General features: G+C 36.9%; 1 protein-coding gene across 6 annotated transcripts in view; it reads left to right on the forward strand.

The window, feature by feature from the left end:
* CNKSR2 (connector enhancer of kinase suppressor of Ras 2) overlaps nucleotides 1-23,988 on the forward strand; it is a 210,948-nt gene that overhangs the window by 56,684 nt on the left and 130,276 nt on the right. For all 6 annotated transcript variants that reach the window (XM_027900407.1, XM_027900408.1, XM_027900403.1 and 3 more), the window contains exons 4-5: nucleotides 3,877-3,964; nucleotides 19,488-19,529. In XM_027900407.1, the coding sequence (XP_027756208.1) occupies nucleotides 3,877-3,964; nucleotides 19,488-19,529 (130 nt within the window). The remainder of the gene's footprint in view (nucleotides 1-3,876; nucleotides 3,965-19,487; nucleotides 19,530-23,988) is intronic.

Consider the following 23,988-nt stretch of genomic DNA (forward strand, 5'->3'; position numbering starts at 1 on the left):
AGGTAGAGGCTCACAATGTGGGTTTGCACAGTGGAAAAATGTAGAGGTTCCCACTTTTTCAAGTGCATGCACAATCACAAAACATGTATGAACTTAATTATCCTTGAAACCTATTACCCACCCATTTGTGAAAGTCGTTTGAAAATTACTAATAGCTTTAAAAGTTGGAATGGAGAATGATGGAGAAAAGGTGAGACTAAGGGCAAAAAAACCCCGCATGTGCTTGCAGAAGCAGTGGTGTGATTGTATAAATCTCTTTTCCTTAAGATGTCAGGTGTAGAAGGGGTAGACAAAGAATGAAAAGGGGAGTGGAAATGAATGGAAAGGGCATGTGGTCAGGTAGGTGTGCTGTGGGGCTACAAAGGTGTTTTCATGTGGGTGTTGCAAAGAAAGGGAATTAGAGTTTTGAAGGAAGAACAAACAAATCACAGGAGAAACTGAGTAAAAAAGGTTCTACAAATGGAAATGACTGAGGGAGAGGTGAGACAGTGAGACACTGAGGTCCATGTCACAGCAGGAAGCTGGGCAGCATGTGGCTCCAGTGCAAGGCAGTTCTTTAGTTCTTGTGTAAGTTTAAGAGCACCGAATTGGGCAGTTGTTGACAATTTTTTTTTTCCTCAGGGAATTTTCTTCATTGGAGCTGTAGGAGGTACCTGAGAACTGAAGGTCCAAGGGACTGTGAAAGATGTGGCTTTGAAAGAACAGAGTAGAAATTTGAAATTGATAAAATGGCTCTACCAAGCCAAGGAAATAATTTTTTTCAAGTTGAGAGAAGTACTCTCATTGGGCAGGGCATTCCTTATATTTGGTATGTTCCTTGAGGAGGAAAGTGTTTTAGCAGCCAACTAAGGTTATAGTGTATGTAGGCTTTATTTGCATTTATATATAAGTTGATTCATCTGTTCACAGTCAACAATACTGTGCTGTAGTAAAATTACGATCAGTGGATATATTACCAATATAGAGTTTTTTGTCAGATTGGTGTTTTACACTGTACCTCATATGAAATCCAGTCAGTGATCCTACAAGGAGTTTCTGTTGATATTTTAATTGAAACTGCTGGCACATTGTTATACTGAGTCTTGCTGAATTTCTGCAATTGAAGTTGAGGCTTGGGATGTAAATACCAAAATAACATTTCCTTTGGAAGTAAATATTTAAAGAGGCCTCTACCATTTCTCCAGCTGCTTATGCAGTAGTGGCTGTAATCTGCAGTTGTGCATGCAGATTACATCCAGGGAAGTCTGAACTGGGAAGGGGGAGGAAAAGGGAATTGGAATTTTAGTGGTCCAGTTTGCATCAATACCCCAGAGAGGCATCTGCAGAAACTGATGTGAGGTAGTTGGTTTATAAGCTTACAGAGACCTACGGAGGAGGCAACTGGAGGATCCCTTAGGTTTTCTTCTAGAGTAAAGTTAATAAAACATGGACCTGTCTCCTTATCTTTCCAAGTTGTTAAGCACTTCTCAAAATATTACATGTTGGTTACTGATTTTTAGTAATCTCCCTCCTGCCGACACCCTTGCTGTCTGCTCCGCATGCTGTTGCCAGTAAGTCTTCACTGTGTTAACTTCAAAGTAACAAAAATGAGTAATGTCTCAGTACCTTTGCCTGTTCTTTAATGTCAGCAGAGTTTATTTGGGGCATTTCTAATGGTCTTCACGAAGAGCAGTGATGGTAAAAATGCCATTATTTTCCTCATGAACCGTGAAACCAAACTAAATTACAGAAGTATGAGGGAAGATGATGTGGTTTTAGAAGCCAAAGCCTACTGTGTGATTTTGTTTAGAGAAATGCTGGAGGCCTTGAAATGTCAAATAGATTTCGGTTGTGTAATTTCAGGATCAAATTGTATTAACACCCATACTTTAAGTAAAATAATACCATTTGCTGGCTTGATTCCATTCATCTTCAATAAAAGTGAGTTTCTAAATGAACATGACCTTTTTAAATCAGGGTTTCAGGTAGATTTCAGAACCTCAACAGTTACCACTTTGGAAGGCAAAATATCAGCGTTTTTGTACATCTTGACTAACGTTTTTAACACATTTATCACAGAATCATAGAATATGCTGAGTTGGAAGGAACCCATTAGGATGATTAAGTCTAACTCCTGGTCCTGCACAGGACACTTCAAGAATCACACCCAAGCACTTCAGTCACTTTTTATCCTTTAATGTGCTCATATGTCTCCTGAACTTTAGGAGATCTGTGTGTGTATCTGTGGGTTGACTTGCTGTAGTGTGTACCTACTGTATGGTTGCCATACGCTACAGAAAACTTGAACTCTGGATTGTGATTGTATAAATGTGTCCAATAACTTGCATAAGGCACCTTTTGGAACCTACCCACATGCTGTCCACCAAGTCCTTTCACTCTCCTGTTTCTTTTATGCTTCTTATACTCTGCCTAGCTTCCAATTTCTGTACTTTTAATTTAAAAGAATGTACGGCTTTTCTCTCTAGAAAATACAGGCAGAAAGTGTATGTCATTGTGTGATGTATTGCATCAAATTAAGGCTGCTAGACTTGAGTAAGTAAGCACCTCAGAGTTAATTCTGTCTCACAAACCCTCAGGGCTGGATTGGGAGCCCTGGAGAAGAAAGAGAGCACTAAATGAAACCAGCACAGATAGGTGAGTTCACGAGGGGTTATTAGTGGACAGTTCCAAATCCGCCTATACTAAAATTTCAGTAATTGTGTATATGGAAAAGAAATTTAGAAACCCATTAGAACCAGTATTTACAGTTATCATTTGGACTTGCTTATAGCAGAGTTCTTTGCGTACTGAAAGCTTTTCTTTAGGCTTAAATAAGGTGTAATAAAAACCAGTGCTGTAAAACTCTTTAAGGTATATAGAAATATGTGTGAAGTGATGAAAGAAGGCAGTTAGGGAAGGGATTAGTCACCCAGCTTAATTTAAAGGCATCCACACTTAAAGTATTGTTTTGAGATCTTGGCACATTTGCATGATCTATTGTTAGTTTATTCAGGCATTACAATCCTTGTGGTTCTTTGCCACTTTTTTGCTTGTTTGTTTGTTTTAAATGTTGCAAGCAGGTATATTAGGGAGAAATGCCAGCTTTATGATGCTAATAATGTCCATGAAAACCTCATTTGCAACACTGATTAAGTCAAGGTCTTTACTCATTTTAGGGAAAATACCAGTCCTGCCTAGTGTTTGGCTACTTCTTGAATATAGAATATAGAGTATAGACCAAGTTGAGTTTAGAGATTATGAGAGACTTGTAGTACAGAAATCAGATGGCTGCCAGCTTCATTAACTAAATACATTTTAGCAGTGCTTCTAGAGAGCAAGCAAGCTTCCAGGTAGGCAAGAGTTTTAAACATTCTAACATGAAGTTTTATGGTATAGGATATACATAGGTGATGTCTATAAATGTTGGATTACACTGTGCATTTCGCTAAGCAGTTCTGACTGTAGCGTAATGTGTGGGCGTGTTTGGTTGTGCTTCCAGTTTAGGCTTTACAGCTGCTTCTGACCATCTCTGTCTCTAAATGCTATTCCTCCCTTTAGATAAAGATTTTACTTATTCTGAGTCCCTCCCCTACTTTCACCAGAAATTAGATAAAATCCTAAGAATCTCAGTGAATCAGCCAAAAGCTTTTCTGATCTGATTCACATCTGGACACCATTCGCATCTCAAGAGGAGGTAGTGCCTCTGGTTGCCTTTATAAGGGTATTCCAAAACAAATGCAGAAGGCAAGCTGGGTTTTTTTTCTGGGAGAGTAAAGGCAGTCCAGAAGTAAAGTGTCAGAAATAATGCTTTCATAAATGGAATTTCTGAAGGAGGAATTTAAGTCTACAAGTGGATATATGCTAGTACTATTCAACTTTTTTTTTTTTTTTTTTTAGATCACCTTTTGCTGCTGTCACAGATTACTCAGTAACAAGAAATAATGTCATACAGCTTTGTCTGGAACTAACAACAATAGTACAACAGGTATGAGACAATTTGCTTAGCAATTTATTTTTTCCTCAATTCTAAATGGCTATGACATTCTTAATACAATTTTGTTTTACACTGTTTATATCTGTCTAACCAGATTGAGGGAATACTAGTACTTAGTAAATGCTTTCTAAAAATTCTGTTTCCTGGTTTTATAATACTAGTTTGAGTTGTGGAATGTGTATGCCTCTGCATATCTCAGTAGTAAGATTCATCTTGGGTTCTCTAGTCTAGTGTCTACTTCGTAATTTGTATATTTAATTTTGTCTTTAATTTTTAATTAGCTGTCTGGTTCAAAAGGTCTGTGTGTATTGGACTTTAGTATTCTGCTCTTTCATACAGTTTATATCATCTAGAAACCTGTTAGGATGATACATGTTCCACAGAGGTAGAATATTTTGAATACATTTTTGTACGTGCTACCTTTAAGAAATCCAGAAGTAGATAATGAGAAGCACTTGCTTAACGGGCTTCATTTGGGAGTGAAATCCTGAGAACCTTCCTCAACCCACCCTGGTTTAGGTCTGTCATTATTTATGTGTTGTTCTGCTGAAATGAAAAGTCTCTTTGCTGCCAAGCAGGGATTGTTTGCACTTGAGAAGACAGAGTGAAGAAAAGAGGAGAGAGTGGGCTAGGTAGGAGGACCAAGACTTTTTCTGGTTTCAGAAGCATCAGTCCAAACCAAGAAAACTAAACCTTTTCTATGGCCTCTTGGTGTGACTTTGTACGATGATACTCTCCCTTTCATAAAAGAAATGCACTTTTTCTAACCCTTTCATAAATGAGTGCAACACTGATGATTCGTTGTGTTTGCCTCCCACCTGAGTTGGAGAGAAGCAGTATTACTAGTCCCACGTGCTCAAGCCTGGGAAATGTGAATTTCTCTCTTTTAGATTTATTTTATTTTCACCCTCAATTCTGTGTGGAGGTTTTGATGTGGAAATGGAGCATGAGTTTTTCCATCCCCATTGACCACACAGTGTGAGGGTGCCTGTTTGCTTTCCAGGCCCAGGGGGAAGGGGTAACACTGCCGATCCATCTTTTGGCTGCCTTGGGCTCCTCCCATCACCCTGCCTCAAACTGGGATGGAGGTAACAGCACTGGTGGCTGTGGGAGAAGAGCCCAGGACTTCAACTTCTTGGCTGCCTTTGGCATGGCACGTGTTCTGTATCTATTGTCCTATGGCCTGTTGTGCCTTGTTGAGCTGTGAGGAGGGATCAGTAGGGTGGGAGAAGCAGTCATGGAGGGCATCCCTTCCTCTTCTCCAAACTGGTTTTTTTTTTCACAGAAATAGCTGTGTATCATTGTCTAGTTTTCAATTTAGGGGAAGAGCCACCTGGTTCATTTTCATGTGTCCACAATTAGTGAGAAGGTAGGTAAAATAACAACTACTGCAGTATTTCCTGGGAAATAATTCAATATAAATTTATTTTCTTACAAATTCATCCTTATCCATGGTACTACTAATTCACTGTGGTGTAGGTAAATATTTTTCAATGTGAATGAGAATAAATGTTATTATTTAATACCTCTGAAGAACAGCAGCTTTACCTTCTCCAAGAACAACATCATTCCGCAATCAGGAAGCAGTTTGTGAATCTACACTTTGAAGTCAAAAGGATCTTTTATGGCTAAATTTAAGCATGGTCTGAAATGGAATTGGGCTATAGTCAAAAGAATGATAATGAAGAATTCCATTAGTAGTCCCAAAGACACGTGGTTTGATCTCTGCTTAAAACAATTGCATTCCAATGTAGCATTTCAGATGTCTTAGCTGAGCTTTTTTTCTATATGACCGTTGAGCACACTGAAAATCCTCATTGTGCTTTCTTCAGACTGTAAATTCAGTCTTTCAGTATCACCTCAACAGGTGTTTTTTCTATCTCAGAATCTTTTTCCTTTTGTATGCAAAGTACTTTATAGTACTTTACTAAATTAAAATAATTTATAATCTTTTTTTGGTGAAAGACCAAGACAGAAGGCAATGTTGCAGTTTTTATTTTAACAGCAGATAACAGCTTTTTATAATGCTCAGAGGTTTATAAAACTATACAATCTATACATTTTTAATACCTCTGAATTTTTAAGACATTTGTACTATTTAAAAATAGAACTCCAGTAACTGAGTTCCATAAGGGTTTTTTTGTGTTAAGTTACAGCTAATTAATTTACATTTATTGACCAAAAGTCAAAAAAGGCTTCTTTAGCCAAGATGGAGGGTAAAAAGTGCTAAAATTACAGTGGCTTGCTTGATTTATTTTGCACATTTTGTAGCTAATTGTAATGTCAGTGTTTCTTCATGGAATTTAGTGATATTGGGTCGTGTCCCCCCCCCTATTATCAGCACTAAATGGATAATTAAAAAAAAAAGACAGAATTACATCTCTCTTACAAGTATGAAATCTAAAAAAATGTATTGAGTGTTTGTGCTTTAACCTTTAAATAATTAGCAAAGTTCGAGTTATTATAATTTCTTAGAGACAACTCTGGAATAAAATGCAGGAAGACACGTACTTTGTTTTAACCATTTAATTTTCTATGTGTGTTGCACATTGCCCAGGACCTGATAGGCCAGTGTGCAGTGGATATTTGCCAATGGAAGCAAGTTACTGTAGCCTGCTTTGCATTTGCACTAATCATCTGCTTCTATGCAGCTGCTTTATTTTGGCTTAGGGATTTTTTTCTCCCCCTTAGGATTTTAGGATATTATTTCATAGCCTCTTCCTGCAGGTTTTCACTCTTGATACCATCATCCTTGCTGATGGCTTATTTAATTCAGGGCTTGCATTCTTGCTCGTTTTTATAGTCAACTCTTCCCTTGCAGTAGAACACTGGAGGAAAAAAAAGACAAACAAATGAATGGGACTATTATGATTTTTTCTACTATTTTCTTGCACTGTGCCTTTCTCTCCTACACTATCTGCCTCTCTATAGGAATCAAAGGCTGAGCATTATCTGTTCTCTCTGTTTCCTCTGCAATGAATAAAAAAGGCCTTTTTTTTTCTCGATGATACAAGATAAATGTTAAAAGAGCTATGGGTGAACAGGTTGGGGGGTGGGGGGTGATTGTTTTGGGTTGTGATTTTTTCCCCTTTGGTTCATGCCTGAATTTAGATATGTGCCAACAGAACTGTTTCAGGAAGAATGTGAGAAGCTCTTGCCTCAATGGTGTTCGTGGAAGTCTTGCTATTGACTAAGTTATTTGGGTTGTTTAGCTTCAGGGGGTGCCAGGAACTGGTCATTTTAAGTGTCCTGGTTTTGTTTTAGAGAGGTAGCAGTAGCTATGCTCGTAACATAGGGAACAGACAATATCTTGCTTTCTTAGGCAATCTGTAGGTAGGTTTTATTATCATTCTCAATGCTTTTATTCCTTAGGAATTCCTTAGGGTTTCACTAAAGAAACTTTCTTCTTTAGAATTGAAACTCTGGAAATTTTGGGAATATCTGAAAAGTCTAATTTTATATTGACTTTGTAAGTTACCAGACATTTAAAGAAATCTTGCTGCTGAACACCCTATTTCTTTTATTGCTGTTTAATAGTGATCATTAGTAGCCCTCATCACATGTTTTTTACTTTCCTTAATCAGCTTTCACAATGATTTGCTGTGTTTATTTAGTTTTAAACCACTAATGTTTATCTTGCAGCTTTAATGTCTTGTGGGATTTACTTAGTGATATGCCCCAGCAGAAGCATGGCTGTAGGCATGTAAATACTCCTCTACAGAAGCTTCACTGCATTTAGTTCTCCACCTAAACACCACTTTAAAGAGGGACTGTGTGATGGAAGCAGTTCTCTGTAACAGGGGTGGCGATGGAGAGTAGTCACTTGGCTGACATGGGTCTGTCTTGCATTGTTGTCACAGAGCACACTTCTGACATCAGCTGTCTCACAGCAACATTTGGAGGTAAACTCGGATTTTGAATGATGTGAGGTGAGAGCTTTAGTGATGCAGTTTGGGAGGTGGTGTCCAGGAGGGAAAACAGCAAAGGAAGACTAAGACAAGCATCCACAAATACGCTGTCTGGACATTATAGCCACTTGGGATTTGGAGCTAAAAGCTCTGATATGAGTGCATAGAGAAGTGCCCTGTGCACTGCATCAGCTGAGGGATTTGGAACTTATTCCTCATTTAAAAGCATTTGACATACATAAAAAAAAAAAAGGGTCAATATATTCCTTGCCCCAGTGGACGCACTTCCCATGCCAGGGGAGTATTCTCTCTTGGACTTTTAGCCATTGTTATTTTTCAGATAAAAGCTTTTGTAAAGGATCAGGAGTTATTTCTTAAGTAAAGCACTATTTTTGCATACCACTGCAGTTTTTGTAATCAAATGTCTGTAACTTAAGGTGAGGAATTTTTTCAAATATTAAATCTCACTGAGAAACATTAAGTTCAGGCTTGTTTTCCAGTTAAAAGGATAGATAAAATGGAAATTTACTTTCTCAGCTCCCCTGCTCTGACTCAGGATCCAAACGCAGTAATATAAAATGGTTCTATTCATTTGGTAAGGACAATATCAAATATGTGAATGAAGAAGAATAATATCCTTAGCACTATTTTTACAAAGTATCTCTCATATAATCTTTTCAATCACAAGTCCTCACTTTTGTTTTAAATCCTAGTTATTAAGGACTTTAAAGCCTTGCTTAATGTAGCTTAAAGTTTTTAAATTTCAGGTCATACCAAGTAGCTAATTACCTCAGGTATTTTTAGCTAATAAACTGGTTTTAATAGTTTAGTGGTGTAAATCTTTTATTGGTTCTTCATTAAAGCTGCTTTGTGCTTCCAGCTTGTTTATATTTTCAAAGCAACATGTGTTTGCTGGAAACAGCTATGTATTAAATTTTCAAGTTTTTTATTTTAATTTTCAATATTATTCCTTCCCCCCAACTCTGTTACTGAAATGCTTGCAGGAAAATCTTTGTTAGCCTACCCTGGTAATAATCTTCTTCCTCTCTCCTTTTTTTAAATAAAAATCGTTCATGATGAGGAGGCCACATTCTTGAAGTTTAAAGTATGCGTATGCATAGTACACTGTTTATACAAAATGCATCCATTTTAGGTAAGTGTGCAAGTAGGGGGTAAGTGTACGAGTGGGTAGATAAATAGATATGGGGGAAAGTTAGAACCAAAAGCTCCCCTTGAAAACAATACCCAGGCAATATCTGCCTATATACATGACATCAAAAGGGTGTTCATGTGAGAGTGTTATATAAACTCACTGTAAGTAATGCTGACAGAAATTCAGACTCACCTTGTATCCTTCGAGTGCTGCTCTTATGCAAGATTTTCTGTTGCATGAGGTTCAAAGCAGTCCTCAGAAGTTGTGGTGTTACAGGATACATGTTGTTCTGTGCAGTTGTTTTCTTGCAGTTGACTTTTAAAAGTCAATGTATAATATATAAGCTAAAATAGGAATTAAAGGATTGTGGAAATATGAAGCTGCTTTTGTTTACAAGCAGCTACATCAAAGTCGTTTCAATATATGCTGTTTAGTAATGTTTTTCTCTTTTTCATAGTAGAGTAGCTTATTTATCTATAGCACAGTTTTACAGAAAATTTCAGATGTAATTTAATGTAATGTAAAAAAGTGCCTAAGGTACTTATATTGATGCCTTTTTGTGATTCTGGTAGTTTCTTTCTGCTATTTTATCATACATTTTTTTCCCCCTTGAAATGGCTAATTACATATATATAGTCCTTTGATTAAGTTTTGAAGTGCTTTTTGAAATGGAGTTAGGGATGGAATATCTCAAAGGTTAAAATGCCAGTAATAGTCTATTGGAATGAACCACTACTAAAACCAATTTGATGACTCATTAGTTGTCATTGATATATATGTTGTAAAGAGCTGTGGGATTTTTTTCCCAAACTTGTGAAGCTACCACCCTGTAAAGCTCTATGGATTTCTTAGCTGTGTTTTCTCTTCCATTCTTAGAGATAGTAGTTTCTTTACCTAGTTGACGGAAAGAAAAAACCAAAATCAAAAAACCACTGAAATATTCAAAAGAATGCTGAGTATTTAAGAAGCTTAGTGACCAGAAAGCAAAAATGGGTTGGTGTTGCCTTGTTTGGAGTTCTTTTTCTTTGGTTGTTTTTCTTCCAGATTAATGATTGACAGTCTCTGAATATGGGGAAAAAATTAAACACAAAGCAGAATAATTTGTGAAAAAAAGAGTAGTCTTTTTGATGGGGCATATGCTGGTAAACCAAAGCAGCTGTTAAATTTTTCCAAAAAAAAGGAGCCTGACTGGGTCAAGGTGACAGTGAAAGAGTCAGGAACTGTCGAGTAAACTCATGCACTCATGGAAACACTTGCAGAAAGTAGCAGAAAGTTGGTGGAAACTGAGATGAAGTGTAGACAGAGGGGGAAAATGTGTTTTCATATCTCATATGTTTCCTTTAAATGAAAGCTTTTTTTCTTAGACTGATTGTTGTGGGCACTGTGTCAGTGCACGCTGAGTGGCATCAGAGTTTCCACTTGAATAGAGGCAAAGAGGGGATATGCTGTGCTTACTGTGTAATTCTTTATAAATGGAAAATTGAATTATTAATGATGATCTATTATGTTGGTCATATCAGTAGATTTGAAGACTAAGACTCTGCATTTCTTTTACTTTGGAAACTGATTTCCCATCCCAGAGGCAGTATGATCTCTGGAACCAGGTGCAGTGAAGCAAGATTCCACTTCAGTGTAGTGAAGTACAGAAACCATCTGTTGCTAAGTGGCTGTAAAAGCCTTAAGCATGAAAAAGTGTAGTCTCTGTCTTTATTTCAGGAATATGTATGTGTTTATTTGCTTAAGTCCATTAAAAATACATAAACAATTTCAGATGGTCCGTTACGAAACATTCAAGTTATGGTTGAGCCTGAAATGCCATTTACCTAAATATCACTACTTTTTTCCAGTTCAATTAATTTCATTTCCTCTGTTGGCGAAATAGCTACCTAGGCAAAATATGAAACATGAAATATTTTGCTCTAGTTGTGCTTTATAAACCAGAATTCTTTCTCATGACAGTACTAGAGGAATAGCAGAATTGAAAAATTAAGAATTTATTTACCTCTGAATTGCCTTGAAAATGTCATTGAAAACTTAAGAACTGCACAACACATCATGCTGCAAGCTCTATTTTGCATGTCAGTAAGGAAAGATAAGAGTTTTAAATGCGTGATGGTTAATTAGAGGTGTGGAAAAAAACGGTGTTTCAACTGTTTTTTTCTCCCTTGGATGGACCATTTTTGCCTCAATTCCAGTCTCTCATCTGTTGATAGCTTCAGTGGATTTTATTTGTACCTGCTGAGAGTGTCACCAAGTAGAGAAATCACCTGAACAACTGAAATTCAATTTAGACCATGTAAGCACTTAGATTCTGGCAGGATATATGAGCAAGTATCGGTGTGATTTTAGTCAGTGCTGAAATACTGGCTGTGGTTTCTGACCTAATGGTATACTGGCTCATTTTAGAAACAAGGGAGAAGTGTAAATCTGTATATGCAAGGTAAGAATTAATATGTGACCAGATCCCTAGGGAAAACAAGATGATGTCTTTTATAGGAGGAAGGGTAGAAATAATTGGAAATGGAAAATGACTTCAGAAAGATAGCATAAAAGAGCTTAGTGTACCCATTGCATCTCTCTTAATCCAGCGAGCAATTTTGCCCAGTAGTTGCTTGATCTGTGGATGATTTATGTAAGTTGTATTAAATTTCTACATGAAGTATTCTGTTACTATGGTGATAGGTGTCACTCCACACAGATTGTTTAAATAAAATTAAAGCAATTCTTTGTACTCAGTAGGCAGGGTAATTGCTATTAGTTTGTACACAAAGGTTATGAACTTAGAGTACTGCAGGTTTATTAAATTTTCAGGAAAAGGCTCTAGACTTTTAGAAACATTTGTGTAGGTTGCATAAGAAATGTGCTTTTTTCTAGCATTTATTTAGTGGCTTGAACTGTATTTTTCCAACAGAGATTTTTTTCCTCTCCTCTGTTAAAAGACGTGTGCTCACCATTCTGCTTTCTCCCACCCCTGTCAGTCCTTCCCTTCCTAATGGGGGAAGACAGAGAGGGTTATGCAGGTACAGATGAGTTCTGGCTACAGTGTGGAGGGAAAGGGAATAATAATAGAGTGAGGATAGCATAGACCCAGTGGCAAGGAACTGCAGGGATTGAATAACTGTGGCATAAGTGAGAAAGAAAGCAAATATTTCTGAATGGCAATGAGAATAAAATCGACAGGATTTGTGTGGGAAGCGAAGAGGAGTTGAAAATGGCACCCAGGTTGTGAGCTTGTGGGACATAAGGTGGTGGAGCTGTTCACAGAGACTCAGAAAGAAAGGGAGAACAGGGAGTGTTCGGGAAGAAACGTGATTTCAGCTTTCCAGCACACCCTGTTAGGGCTGGTGGCAAATATCCAGAAGGAGATTCTGAACTGTGAATCTGAACAGAAGGGACGAGAGATCTGTGACTCATCTGCACAGAGATGATAATTAAAGCAGCATGATTTTAGGAGGCTGCTGAGCAGTAGGGAAGAGGTTGCAGCAAAGGGGAGAGATGAGGATAGAGCTCCCTGGGACTGTAGCAGTCAGAACAGCCATGATAGGAGACTTTTGGAGCAGCTCAGTGAAAAGAAAGTTGTGGAAAGAGCATATTTTGGGATGGTTACTTAGAAATACAGTGTAGTAACAACATCTGTGTAATTTTATATATTAATTTTGTATGGCAGCAGCCAAGGGTTGTCTGTACAAGCACTGGGTGTTGTGTAGCTTAGAGGAGCTTGCTATTGCATTTTAGGTAAAAGACAGGAAAAAAGTATTTCCTTTCTCCCTTCCTCTGTTCCAAATGTGTAATTGTCAGTGTCCCCAAAGCCATACCTTTTGTATCCAAAAACCTGCTGGACCTCTTAAAGTCTAAGATGTGGTAAAGCACCTCGGGAAACCTCTGACTGTGTCAAGCTCTTAGTCCTTTGCGTGTTGCGAGAAGAGAACATAACCTGCTTGCCAACTTCTGTGGCTTTTGGGGTATTTAAGAGTTTTTTGTTTTTGTAAAGTGAGTTGAGGGTAGGGTATTGAACAGAGCTGTATATCTTGCTAATTTGTGTTCTACTATTGCAGTAATTACACAGACATACTTGTAAATCACAGTCTGAGCAGAGTTCCATGGTATCCATCAGTTTTTGGATCATCATGAACTGTAGAACACAGAATTTTTTCACAGCCAGCCATATCCTGGGCTGCTTCAAAAGCAGTGTGAGCAGCGGGTCAGGGGAGATGATTCACCCCTCTCATGAGACCCCACCTGCAGGGCTGCATCAAGCACTGGGGCCCCCATGTAAGAAAGATGTGGACCTGTTGGAGCAAGTCCACGAAGATGATCAGAGCACTGGAGAACCTCTCCTATGGAGATGGGCTGAGTGAGTTGCAGCTGTTCAGCCTGGGGAAAAGAAGACATCAGGGATACCTTATGGCAGCCTTTCAGTACCTAAAGGGGACTACATAAGAGAGCTGAAGAGAGACTTTTTACAAGGGCATGGAGGGATAGGACAAGGGGTAATGGCTTTAAGCTGAAAGAAAGCAGATTTAGGTTAGATATAAGGAAAAGTTTTTCACTGTGTGGGTCGTGAGACACTGGAACAGGTTGCCCAGAAGAATTGTGGATACCCCAATCCTTCCAAATGTTCAAGGCCAGGCTGGATGGGGCTTTGAGCAACCTGGTCTCATGGGTGGCATCCCTGCTCATGGCAGTGGTATTGGGACTAGATAATCTTTAAGATCCCTTCCAACCCAAACCATTCTAGGATATCGGTCAAGTTTATTGTTTTAAAGCTGTCATTGTTTATTCCTGCCATCAGCTGTATTAGATACATTGTCTATGTATTTTCTAATTTTAGTGAAAGACTAAATGAACTAAACCTGTCTTGCCCTTTACCTTGGCTTGGTCCAGGAAAAGCAATGAAGGGTAGTAATAAATCAAAATATTCTGAAAGTTATAGAACTTTTGCCTTCTTCATGTGTTGACAAAGCTTTAGACTTTGTCATCAGTGTTGTTGAGAACTTCTGTGAGAACCCTTAGTGACAACTCCAGCAAACCTCAGTCTTGTGGCTCTCTTGCTATTGCTGAATTGGGCAGAATCCAAACCAAATGAGCCTTTCTAGAGCCAGTGGCATAAGTTCCCTAGAGCCAGTGACGCTTGAACAGGCTCAGAGTAGGATCCTTGAAGCCAGAACAACTTATTTTTGATGGTGTAGTACTGAGACTGAAGGGGCTGGGAGTTATGTCTGGGCATTCTCAAGTTAATTATTTTTTATTGTTGCTAAGTAGCAAGACTGACAGATCATCCATTTGACTTATACTGCTATTAAAGGATTCAGTTACAGTTTTAATCAGTTTGAGAAGCAAAGGGATTTAAAGGATGGCTTGGTTTCATTCCAACCAATGGCTACATTGCTTGAGAGAGATTTTATGCCAAAGGTTTGGCAATGCGTGAGAGTCTGAACCCTCTTTTAGCAATCATGTAATTCATTATTTTTGTTACAAATAGAGTACTGGAGTTACAGAGTTTAGAACATTTTGCATGACTTTAAAAACAATGGGTGCAGCAATTCTATCAGACATCTGGTTTTAAGCAGTAAATAAAGTCTAGCTGGTGCCCTCTTGAAACTAGGCATGGAAGATGAGGGGAGTTGCTCATGAAAGATGCATTTCCCGGGTGATTTTACTACCACTTTTAAAATGGTGTTCCTAACACAATTGCCTACATTTTTATCTGCAAAATGCTAGGAAAAAAAACGGTCCAATATACACAAATACATACATGTAGATTGCCTTCATCTAAGTTCAGTTGGACTACAGAGGAAAATAATTGAAAAAAACAGGGAAGTAGTTCCACCAGAAGTGGCCTGGAGAATGAATAATCTCATGGCAACAAGCTCTTGTTCTTTACAAGATGCTCCCTTTTACTCCATCACACAATCTGCTTCTGGACAATGCTACTATCATATGAATTTATAAAGGACATTTTTTGCCTAAAATGTTACCTGAGAACTGGGAGATTTGGGGCTTGTTGCTGAAAATCATATAACCTGCTTCTGGATCAGTTCTGCCTAAGAAATTGCTTTACCTTGTAGGAAAAAATTACGTATACACGAACATCTAAGGCATTCTGCTGAACAACAAATTACATTGAAAGAAGCCCATGCTGTCTCCTGAGCACTGTGGTCTAAGGATTACTAGAAATGCTGAAATGTTGCTGAAAGAAATAATGCGTATATTTCTGCATTTCTCCCATTTTTTCTCCATTAACTATTTGTATGTGTGTATTTTATTTTTTGAACTAGCATAATTTTATTCTGAAGTTAAGTTATGGAGCTGACAGGAACTGCCAAGAGTACAGCACAGCAGCTGCCTAGAATATGTGGCAAAACCATGAATGATAACAATAATAGTTGTAGTGGTAATAATGATGGCATGTTCTGAGATTATAGGCTGTGAGTATCCTGAGAGGTGTGTTTGATAGGTAATTGCAATAGGTAATTTGACAGATTGCCAACTTGTACACCAGATCATGTGTGTGCAAAAATAGAAGTGTTTTCTGCTGAATAGTTATCCCATAGTTAGAGTGCTAGAGAACTGCAAGAACATTTTTTTACCTGTGGGATATGTGAGCAGTAGGATGAGTTGGCAGGTCTTCTGTATCTCAGTACTTCACATTTTGAGTTAAGATTTAATCAACTTGGGTGCAAAGAAAACAAAATGTAAGAAAAGTGCTCGTGTAATTAGCTGACCCCATTCTCTACTTCTGTTACATAATAAGACAAATGTTAAAAAAGAAGATAATAATAGTGAGGGTAGAACTAAAAGAAAAAAAAAAGGGAAAATGTAGCATCATAAACACTGCTTTTGAAAAAAACCACAAATATTTGTATTTTATGTATATTGTTTCATATGTGGTTTGTTCTAGCAATGTCTGGGGCAGGCCGCAGTGATACATGTACATTTTGCAGCATTGCCACAAGCCAGTGCTGTCTAATTTGGTGGCTTTATTTTAAATGTGCTTAGTAATTATTCCTTATGACATTATGGTAGGATCTGTGCAGATAAAACTCACAATTTTTTTGTTGTTGTTGTTTAGAAATAATGCAGAATTGTAGTTATGAAGGTCAGAGCTTCTAGAAGAAATGAGTGATGCCTCTCAGCTCCAGTGTAGTGTAGGTCTTGCTACCTTGCCTTGTAGTCCTAACATTAGATCTTAAAACTATACTAGGATTCAAAATGCAGATGAATCCTCTCCCTGATTTGTGTGGTTTGTTCTTGCTTTTCTTATCTTTCTCCTTTACTGCTTTTTGGTTTATTTCCAATTTTGGACCTCATGTTTCCGTTTCTTGGGAATTTTAGCCTGGTTCCAGCTGCCTCCACAAAAGTCACTCTTGCCATTCTTTATGCATGAGGCAGAGCATGAAAGAGTGACAATGAAAATCTGATATTTGTAATAAACTTGTTCCCTCATGTTTCCCTTTTATTTCCCTCTTTTTGTGGATGACACTGTCCCATTTTTCTCTCTCAAACTGCTTATGGCCACTATTTGACTGTCTTCAGGAAATATAAATTAAAACAACTTCTTTTGTTGCTTTATTAACAACCTCTATCATTAATCTTCTAGAAAATAATCCACACTTAGAAAATAACATTATACTCCTTCAGCTGAAGCTTTATTTGGTTGGTTAGATCATATAGCCTAGCTTTAGTTATAGTATGGCAGTGAACATACGTTTAAAGTTCAGACAATAAACAGGTACAAGTAATATACCTTGTCCTTGCTGTAATTGTGTATTTCAGTTCAGAGATAATCACAGTATTGTTTAACTAAGTGAATAGCAAATTTTTATCTTGTGTAGGAGTAGAGCTTGGTTGCAGATTTTTGTGTGTGTTCTTGCTTTTCTGAAGTAGAAAAAAGTTGATGTTAAACTTGCATATGATCTGTTTCATTCCTTAATTGCAATGTTTTGATACTGTGGTTAAACAGATATTTAAGAAAATCTTTCATACGGGCTTGCATGGAAAGAAGAGGCATTCTCCAGGTGTGGGTGTTATGCTACTAAGAATAAAAATTTATTTCTAATTGCATAATTAGAGACTTTTTATAGTTCTCAAGTGCTTTAAGCTTTTTTAGCTGAATTGAAATGGGTATGAAAAAGCAATAACTGTAAATGGCAAAGGCCCCCAGTAATTTGCATTCAGCTTACCATGCCACCTAAGGGATGTTTGTAGAGGGTGGGCACAGTTATCTTCAGCACTTGCTTAAAGATAAAGTACAAGGTAGCCAAAGGGAAATAAGCTGTCCCCGATGACAGAAAGTGACATGTGGCTTTTGCTCCTGGGGCTGTTCAGAAGCAGCCTCAGCCCCTCATCTCTAGGGATGGCTGCAGGAAGTTGAAATGAGCTGCAGGGATCAGCATGGTGACCTTTTCCTAGGCTTCTTTGAGTCCTAGACTTCAGGGCTGCTCTAGTCTATGGCTCTTTACATTCCTGCATATTTCCCTGAGTTCATGCTTAAGTAATGTTTAGTTGGATGTCATTCATGTATGGAAAAAATATATTTTGAAATTGTGGGTTTTTTACCTAAACATTGCATTTGCTCTCCTTCAGTTTTTTTGTCTTTTATGCTTTACAGAACTGTTAATTTTTCTCTTGTCTGAATATGAAGATGTAATATCAACAATCTGCTGTCTGCTATGTGATGAACTCATTTAGCAGTTCCTCTTCCCAGACCCTGAATTTGTAGGGAATTATATGTTGAGGAGAGAAGTTAAGAGTGAATCTGTTCATAGACTGGATACCTGAGAAGTTTTCCACTTGTTTTACTGTCTTTTGTGGATTCAGAATTATTTTAAATTTTTATATATACTCCTGGTTTGGTAAAAATAAGCATATAATTTATGCTTATCATATATCATGATCGTGGAAGAGATTAATTTCAAGGATTTAGCAGTATTTCTCTGTTATTCACTGCTTTCTTGTTTGTAATAAACCTATACAGTATTTGAGAACATAGAATCCTCCTTCCTTTAGTAGCGAAACTTCTCAGACAGTATCCTTTTAAGCTGAATGTTTAAACTTATAGTAAATTCTTCTTATTACCAATGAAATAATTATCTCTGCTTAAAAGCAATTTTTTTTTGTTCTTCAATATAAATGTTGCAATCTCTTCCTGCTATTTTTGCAAAGTGATTCATAAGAAACCATGCAGAAAATAGATGTATCCAGATTGAAAATGTTACATGCCCTCCCACATATAACAATGAAATGTGTGTTTTGCTACTAAGATTGCAAATACTTCATTGATGTCTGCATATAATTAAATGTGTTAGATTTTCTTTCCGGCTATGCTTACTGGCAAATGTTTCATGAATGCCAACAGCTGTGATTAGGAAAATGCTCCCTGATCAACCTGCTACTTCTGCATAGGTTCTTTATATAAAGCTGAAGAACACATTGGCTTTTCTTGCCTGAGTAACACTGGAAGTGTTTTGCGGATTAAAAGTTCATTCTTTTTGAAACAGTTGCATATAAAAAAGAGTTTTTTCTAGCAGGATAAGATTATTTTAAAAATGAAAATTTAAACATGAAAGCTTAGTCCCATTTTTCATGTGGTATATTAGAGAGGATATAAAGCATCTGTTCTAAACAGAGCTTGCACTAATTACCATAAAACTACTCTTAAAATAGAATGTTCTTTCACCAGTTGTATTTCATGTACTCTCTGCCTTGCTAATTCTATTTCTTTATATCCACTGAGATTTTGGCCTGTCAGAAAAACTTGCACAGTCCCAGACTCCTGTCTGTTAGTCTTGCCTATAGAACCTGCCTCACATGCTACATAAGGTGACAAGAATGTCCATGCAGTCCCCAGCAGGCTGTGTGTAACAAGAGGGTCTGCCTCAAGTTTCCTATTTGTTTTATTTGGCATTTCTCCTCCCTGCCATGTCATCCTATGCTATAAACAATCAACTCTTCTTCCTTTTCCCAGGGTTTTCCTTCTCTTCTTTGGCAGAGTGTGCAAACATGTCCGTTCAGCTCAGCAAGAATTGTTTCCATCTTTGTTTCCTTTCTTAGTCACTTAAGATTATTGCTGGTATCTCTGTTTTTCAGTGTTGCCACTAGAAGCAGGTAATTTTTGTCCATGGTCAGGTATGACTGGTTGAAGGCACTTGTCTGGTATACATGGGACTAGCTGCTATGTGCCAAAAGAATGTAAAGTGAAGAAAGAGCGCCGTCTGTCTCAAGGAAGAAAGCAACAAGAACTAGGGAATAGATATAAACATTTACCAGTATTGCCTTTCTGTGGTGGCTTCACACTTTGGTTACATGAATCTTTTCATTCTGTCCAAGTCATTGAGATACTGTGTTTCATCCTAAGGACTTTTCAATTCAGTTCAAGTCTTTTTAATGATAAATCAAGGAAGAAGGAATGAGTGGACCAACTTAACCTGCCTTTTCTGCTTTACTTTTTCAGGATTGCACAGTATATGAAACAGAGAATAAAATCCTTCATGTGGTGAGTAGTGCTTGGATTTCTGTTAAAAATGTATTTTTATAGACCACATAGAATTTTAGAGCTGTGTGGTTCATGCTTTTTGTATGCAGTGCCAGTGTGATAATGAACTAGTCTGGATACGACCGAGTGGACATGTGGAACTACTTGTGAATAGGTCATGATGTTACAAACCTGGCATATGAGAAGCCAGGAACTTTGCAAGGGTTTGTGTTTGTCTGGCTCAGGCCCATATGTTATTTGTAAACCATGATTAGAAGAGTGATTTTGAAAAATGGCTTTTTTTTCTTTTTGAGAGAGAGATTCATCAGGGCATCACGGAACACAGTGGGTTTGAAAGGCTAGTGCACAGACAGTCAAAAGCTTAAGTAAATTCTGTCTGAAAATTGTGCCTAAGTTTTAGGATTAAATTGTGGTTTGTGTTATGGCTGAGCTTTAGTGAGTATTAAGTTTAGCCAAATCTTGTGTCTAAAAGTTAGAAATGAAGATGGTATCTCTAAGAGGGAGTAATGAGTTGGCTTAATTTATTCACCATATTTCACACTTAGGTAGGTTTTCATATTATATTGGTCTTATTACTAGATCTTAAGCAAGAAAATACCACATTGCTTTATTTTAAAAGGTGACCTTCCCAGTAAATTTTGAAGGGGTTTTTTTTCCCCTTTTTTTTATTGCTCCCATGTCAAGTGGTTGACAGGCTGAGTTTTATAAGCTTTTGATACTTTCGTTTCACAGTGATGTGGAATAATAAGTCTCCTTGTATTTTTAAGTTTCACTGACATGTTTTCAGCTGTGGGACACAATAAATTAGCAGATTTATTGAGCTAATCTGTGCTAGGCCAATCTCTACAAGTATTTAAGTAAGGAAGGTTTTAATTGCATAATCTTGGCAAAGGTTGAAGTGCTATAAGTTTGAAATTACATATAGCCTGGTTTTCAAAACATGCTTGTTATCTGCTGTAAGAGATGAGAGTTCTGACATCTGCTGTATACAGGATATACATTTTACAAATTAGCAGAAAAGGCTGTTAAGGGAGTTGGCAGTGTTTAGAACTGATGAAGCATCAGCATATAGTCTTCAACAGACAATTTTGAGGAAACTGAGAGCTGACCAAAAGCAATTGGTGAAAGAGGTAAATCTGTGACTAAATAAATAAAAGGTAGGATATGAGATCATATTTCAAATTTGAAAGGTGGGATTTTACATGTGCAACCTAAAAGATTGATGATAAATTGGAATTGAAAGCAGTCACAATTCCCTCTAACCTCTCTCATTGGAAGAGAGAAAAAAGTTTTGTAAGTTTAGCCCATTAGACAATCTGGAGGGAGCAATCTAAAAGTAGATTAAAAAAGAGGGGAAAAGCCTACTGCTATCAAGCCCTTGAGACAGCACATGGTATTTTTATACCGGTGTCAAAGAGGAAAAGGCATTAGATACCTTAAGAGATAACGATATTTGAATGCATGAGTACAAACTAGATTAAAGATGTTGTAGAGGGGGATTAAGAATTTAAATCTCCCGTTATAGCCTGTGCATCCACTAAATTTACAGGTGAATGTTAAAAATAGTAGTAAATTTTGGTGAAGATGCAGAAGGAATCTTGAATGAGAAATACTGGGAGAACTAGAGAAGACTGGGAGGAGAGGACACGTACACAGATATTGTAGAGAGAGAAAGTAAATTCTCTCTTTCTAAATCCAAAGACCAAGCTATTGCATGTCCATTTTCTGAGGCCGTTTCCCATCTGCAAACTGCAGACTCCTAGAGGTGACAGAAGTGGTGTTTGACCAGCATCCCATCCAGCTGCCTTTGAATGATCAGGTACCAACATACAGCTGTGTTTGCTGGTGTGACTTAGAGCAGAAATAGAATTTAAATCTGTTGGCTTGTGCTGTTTGGTTCTGTGTACTACTTTCTCTTCTTGACACAAGGAAACAGAGTTTCTCAAAAAATTGAAAGGCAATGAATTACAATTCATTAGCAATTCATTCAATTAGCCTATGGAAATCCTTGTTGCAAAGTATTGTTCTCACTAAACATTGAAGTAAAATTTTAGGAGTTCTTCTTACATAAGTAAGGAAGAACTACAGCTACAGAAATGAAAATAACTTAAATAACAGTTATATACTCTTATTTGTTAGGACACCAAAATATTAGTGATAGGAGCAGAGTGTTGGATCAAAATAGTAGATTTTTGTCCACATTACCTGTTTGTAGTCCAGTGGTTTGCTTTGTGTTGAACTTGTGTTCTGGGTTGAACATCTCCATTGTTCACATGGTAAAAAGTGGTTTTTTTGCCTGTTGTGCTGTGGTTAAGGGCTGGAGCTCGGTAAGCACACATCTCCTGTGGGAATGCTGCCCTGTTTCCCCTGGAGTGAGCCAAAGGCAAGATCCTCAAATAAATGACTGATTGGTTTGCTTTAATTAGGTAGGGCCAAAAAATAGTTTAGGTGTTCATATTCTAAAGGCAGTAATTCCTTTTGTAAAGCAGATGAGTGCCCTCTTTCCTTCAGAGTGGTGTGGGCGTTCATGTGGAGATTGCTGAATCACCTTGTCTGTAGATAGTATGTTTTAACGTCAATTCATGTATTCCTATGTTAGCTCTTTGGGTATCACTGATACAAGAAATGGTGTTCTGTGGAGACATACCTCTGTACCTTCAGCTTATATTCCAGAGAGAAATATTTTTGTTTGCTCCAAGCAATTCAAGTTTCAAATGCTTTAGAAAAACCTTTTGATTGCCACTCATCGTATTAGGTTAAGTAGTAAACTAATCTGCGTTATTCAAGTAAACACATAAAATGTATCTAAAGGAAAAAGGTCTGATTGAAAAATTACGAAGTTTTAAGAAGAAATTACCTACTTAAACTTGTTTATTTCTTCTAAATGGAGTTCCAAAGTGTGTCTGGGGAAAAAATGTCTCTTCTATAATTTTTTACCCTAGAATTGTAGGAGTGTTGAAAAAATTATTTTAAAGACAACTGTATTTCTTGAAGTTTTAATTTTTCTCTGTGACTTCATTCACAGAAACAGTCGATTTCTGTGGAATAAGAAGCGTAAAACCACATATGAATATTGTGTTGGGTTTTGCTCATTAAAATATTGGTATTTCTTAAATATTCATGCATATAGAAAAATGCTTCATATTTCTGCCACTTCATTTCTCAGTATGCTTTTTCCGGGTTAGCTTCTGCTCAGTAAGCAATGCAATAAATAAATAATAATAATTTGTTGATATAAACAGAAAGTAAATAGAACCAGAAAATAATATGAACAGAAATAGATGGCTATAGAAAATATTAATTTTAGAAGAACAGGTTTAAAATACATTGAGCCTAAATATGAAAGGATAAGCCACAGGTGTGATATTTACTGAAAAATTGAAAATTATTCTGTTCTTGCTAGTTTATATTTAGAATCTTTATATTGATTTAGCTTAAGATGGTAAAATGTTTGTAAAACATTAAAAACCCTTTAAAGAGTGTCAGTTCTGCTTAATTGGGGAATTATAAGTTAATCATTGCAAAACTGTAAATGGAGCTTTAAATAATTTTTTTTAATAATTCATTGATTCCATCCAGCTGTTCAAGGCTGTATGTGATGGAAGTATCCAGTTCAGATTAATCCATGTGAAGCAGTAGAGTATTAAAGGGAGTGCAAAGCAAGAAGGACTAATTATAGAAAGTGGGCTCCAGTCAGATTAATAATAAGTTTTAACTGAAAAATGTTAATAGTATTTCTTTTAAGTATTTTAATTTAATTCCATAAGAAAAGAGAATGTTTTCCTAAGGAATTTCACTCTTTTAAAATTGGGCTGCATTTCCTGCAAAATGAAAATACAGTTTTATTGAGTTGGGAAATGATAGAAAGTGAATCTGCAGAGTGAAGTCAATATTCAGAAGTTTTTTGAAAAACAAATGAGCCATTTAAATTAAAAAAGAATTACTAAGTTGAAAGAGAAAAGAACAAGCAATGGATCAGAATGTTCTTGTTGAAACCACAGTGACGGTAATTTGCTCCTGCCCACTACATTTGAATATTTGTTACAGAACTATAAAGGACTAAAAATACATTGTCAAAGGTATCATTTTTACAGTCTTATAAAAGACAGAAGAAAAAAGAGAAACTAACCACCTTCTTTTTTTCAGGAGTCTATACCTTGCAAATTAAACCAAGCAAACTTCAGTCTAATAGCAGCCTCTCCTTTAGCATCCAAAATAAGATATAGTTCACAGTTTAAACTTCATATATGTACAACTACAGTTCAGGCCCACTTGGTTTTAATATTGCTGGAGTTATTGGTGTGTTCCATACAATACAACAAATGTTTTGGACTGAAATTACTTTAATAATTATTAGTTCTGGCTGAAACTTACTGATTAGACTTCATTTGTCTCAGACAGTTGTAACTAACAGCTGCTTTTTTTTTTTTTTTTTTTTTTTTTTTTTTTTTTTTTTTTT

Source organism: Empidonax traillii, unplaced genomic scaffold (assembly GCF_003031625.1).
Source record: "Empidonax traillii isolate 1590-97213 ecotype Southwest subspecies unplaced genomic scaffold, ASM303162v1 scaffold723:size436081, whole genome shotgun sequence".
Lineage (NCBI taxonomy): Eukaryota > Metazoa > Chordata > Aves > Passeriformes > Tyrannidae > Empidonax > Empidonax traillii.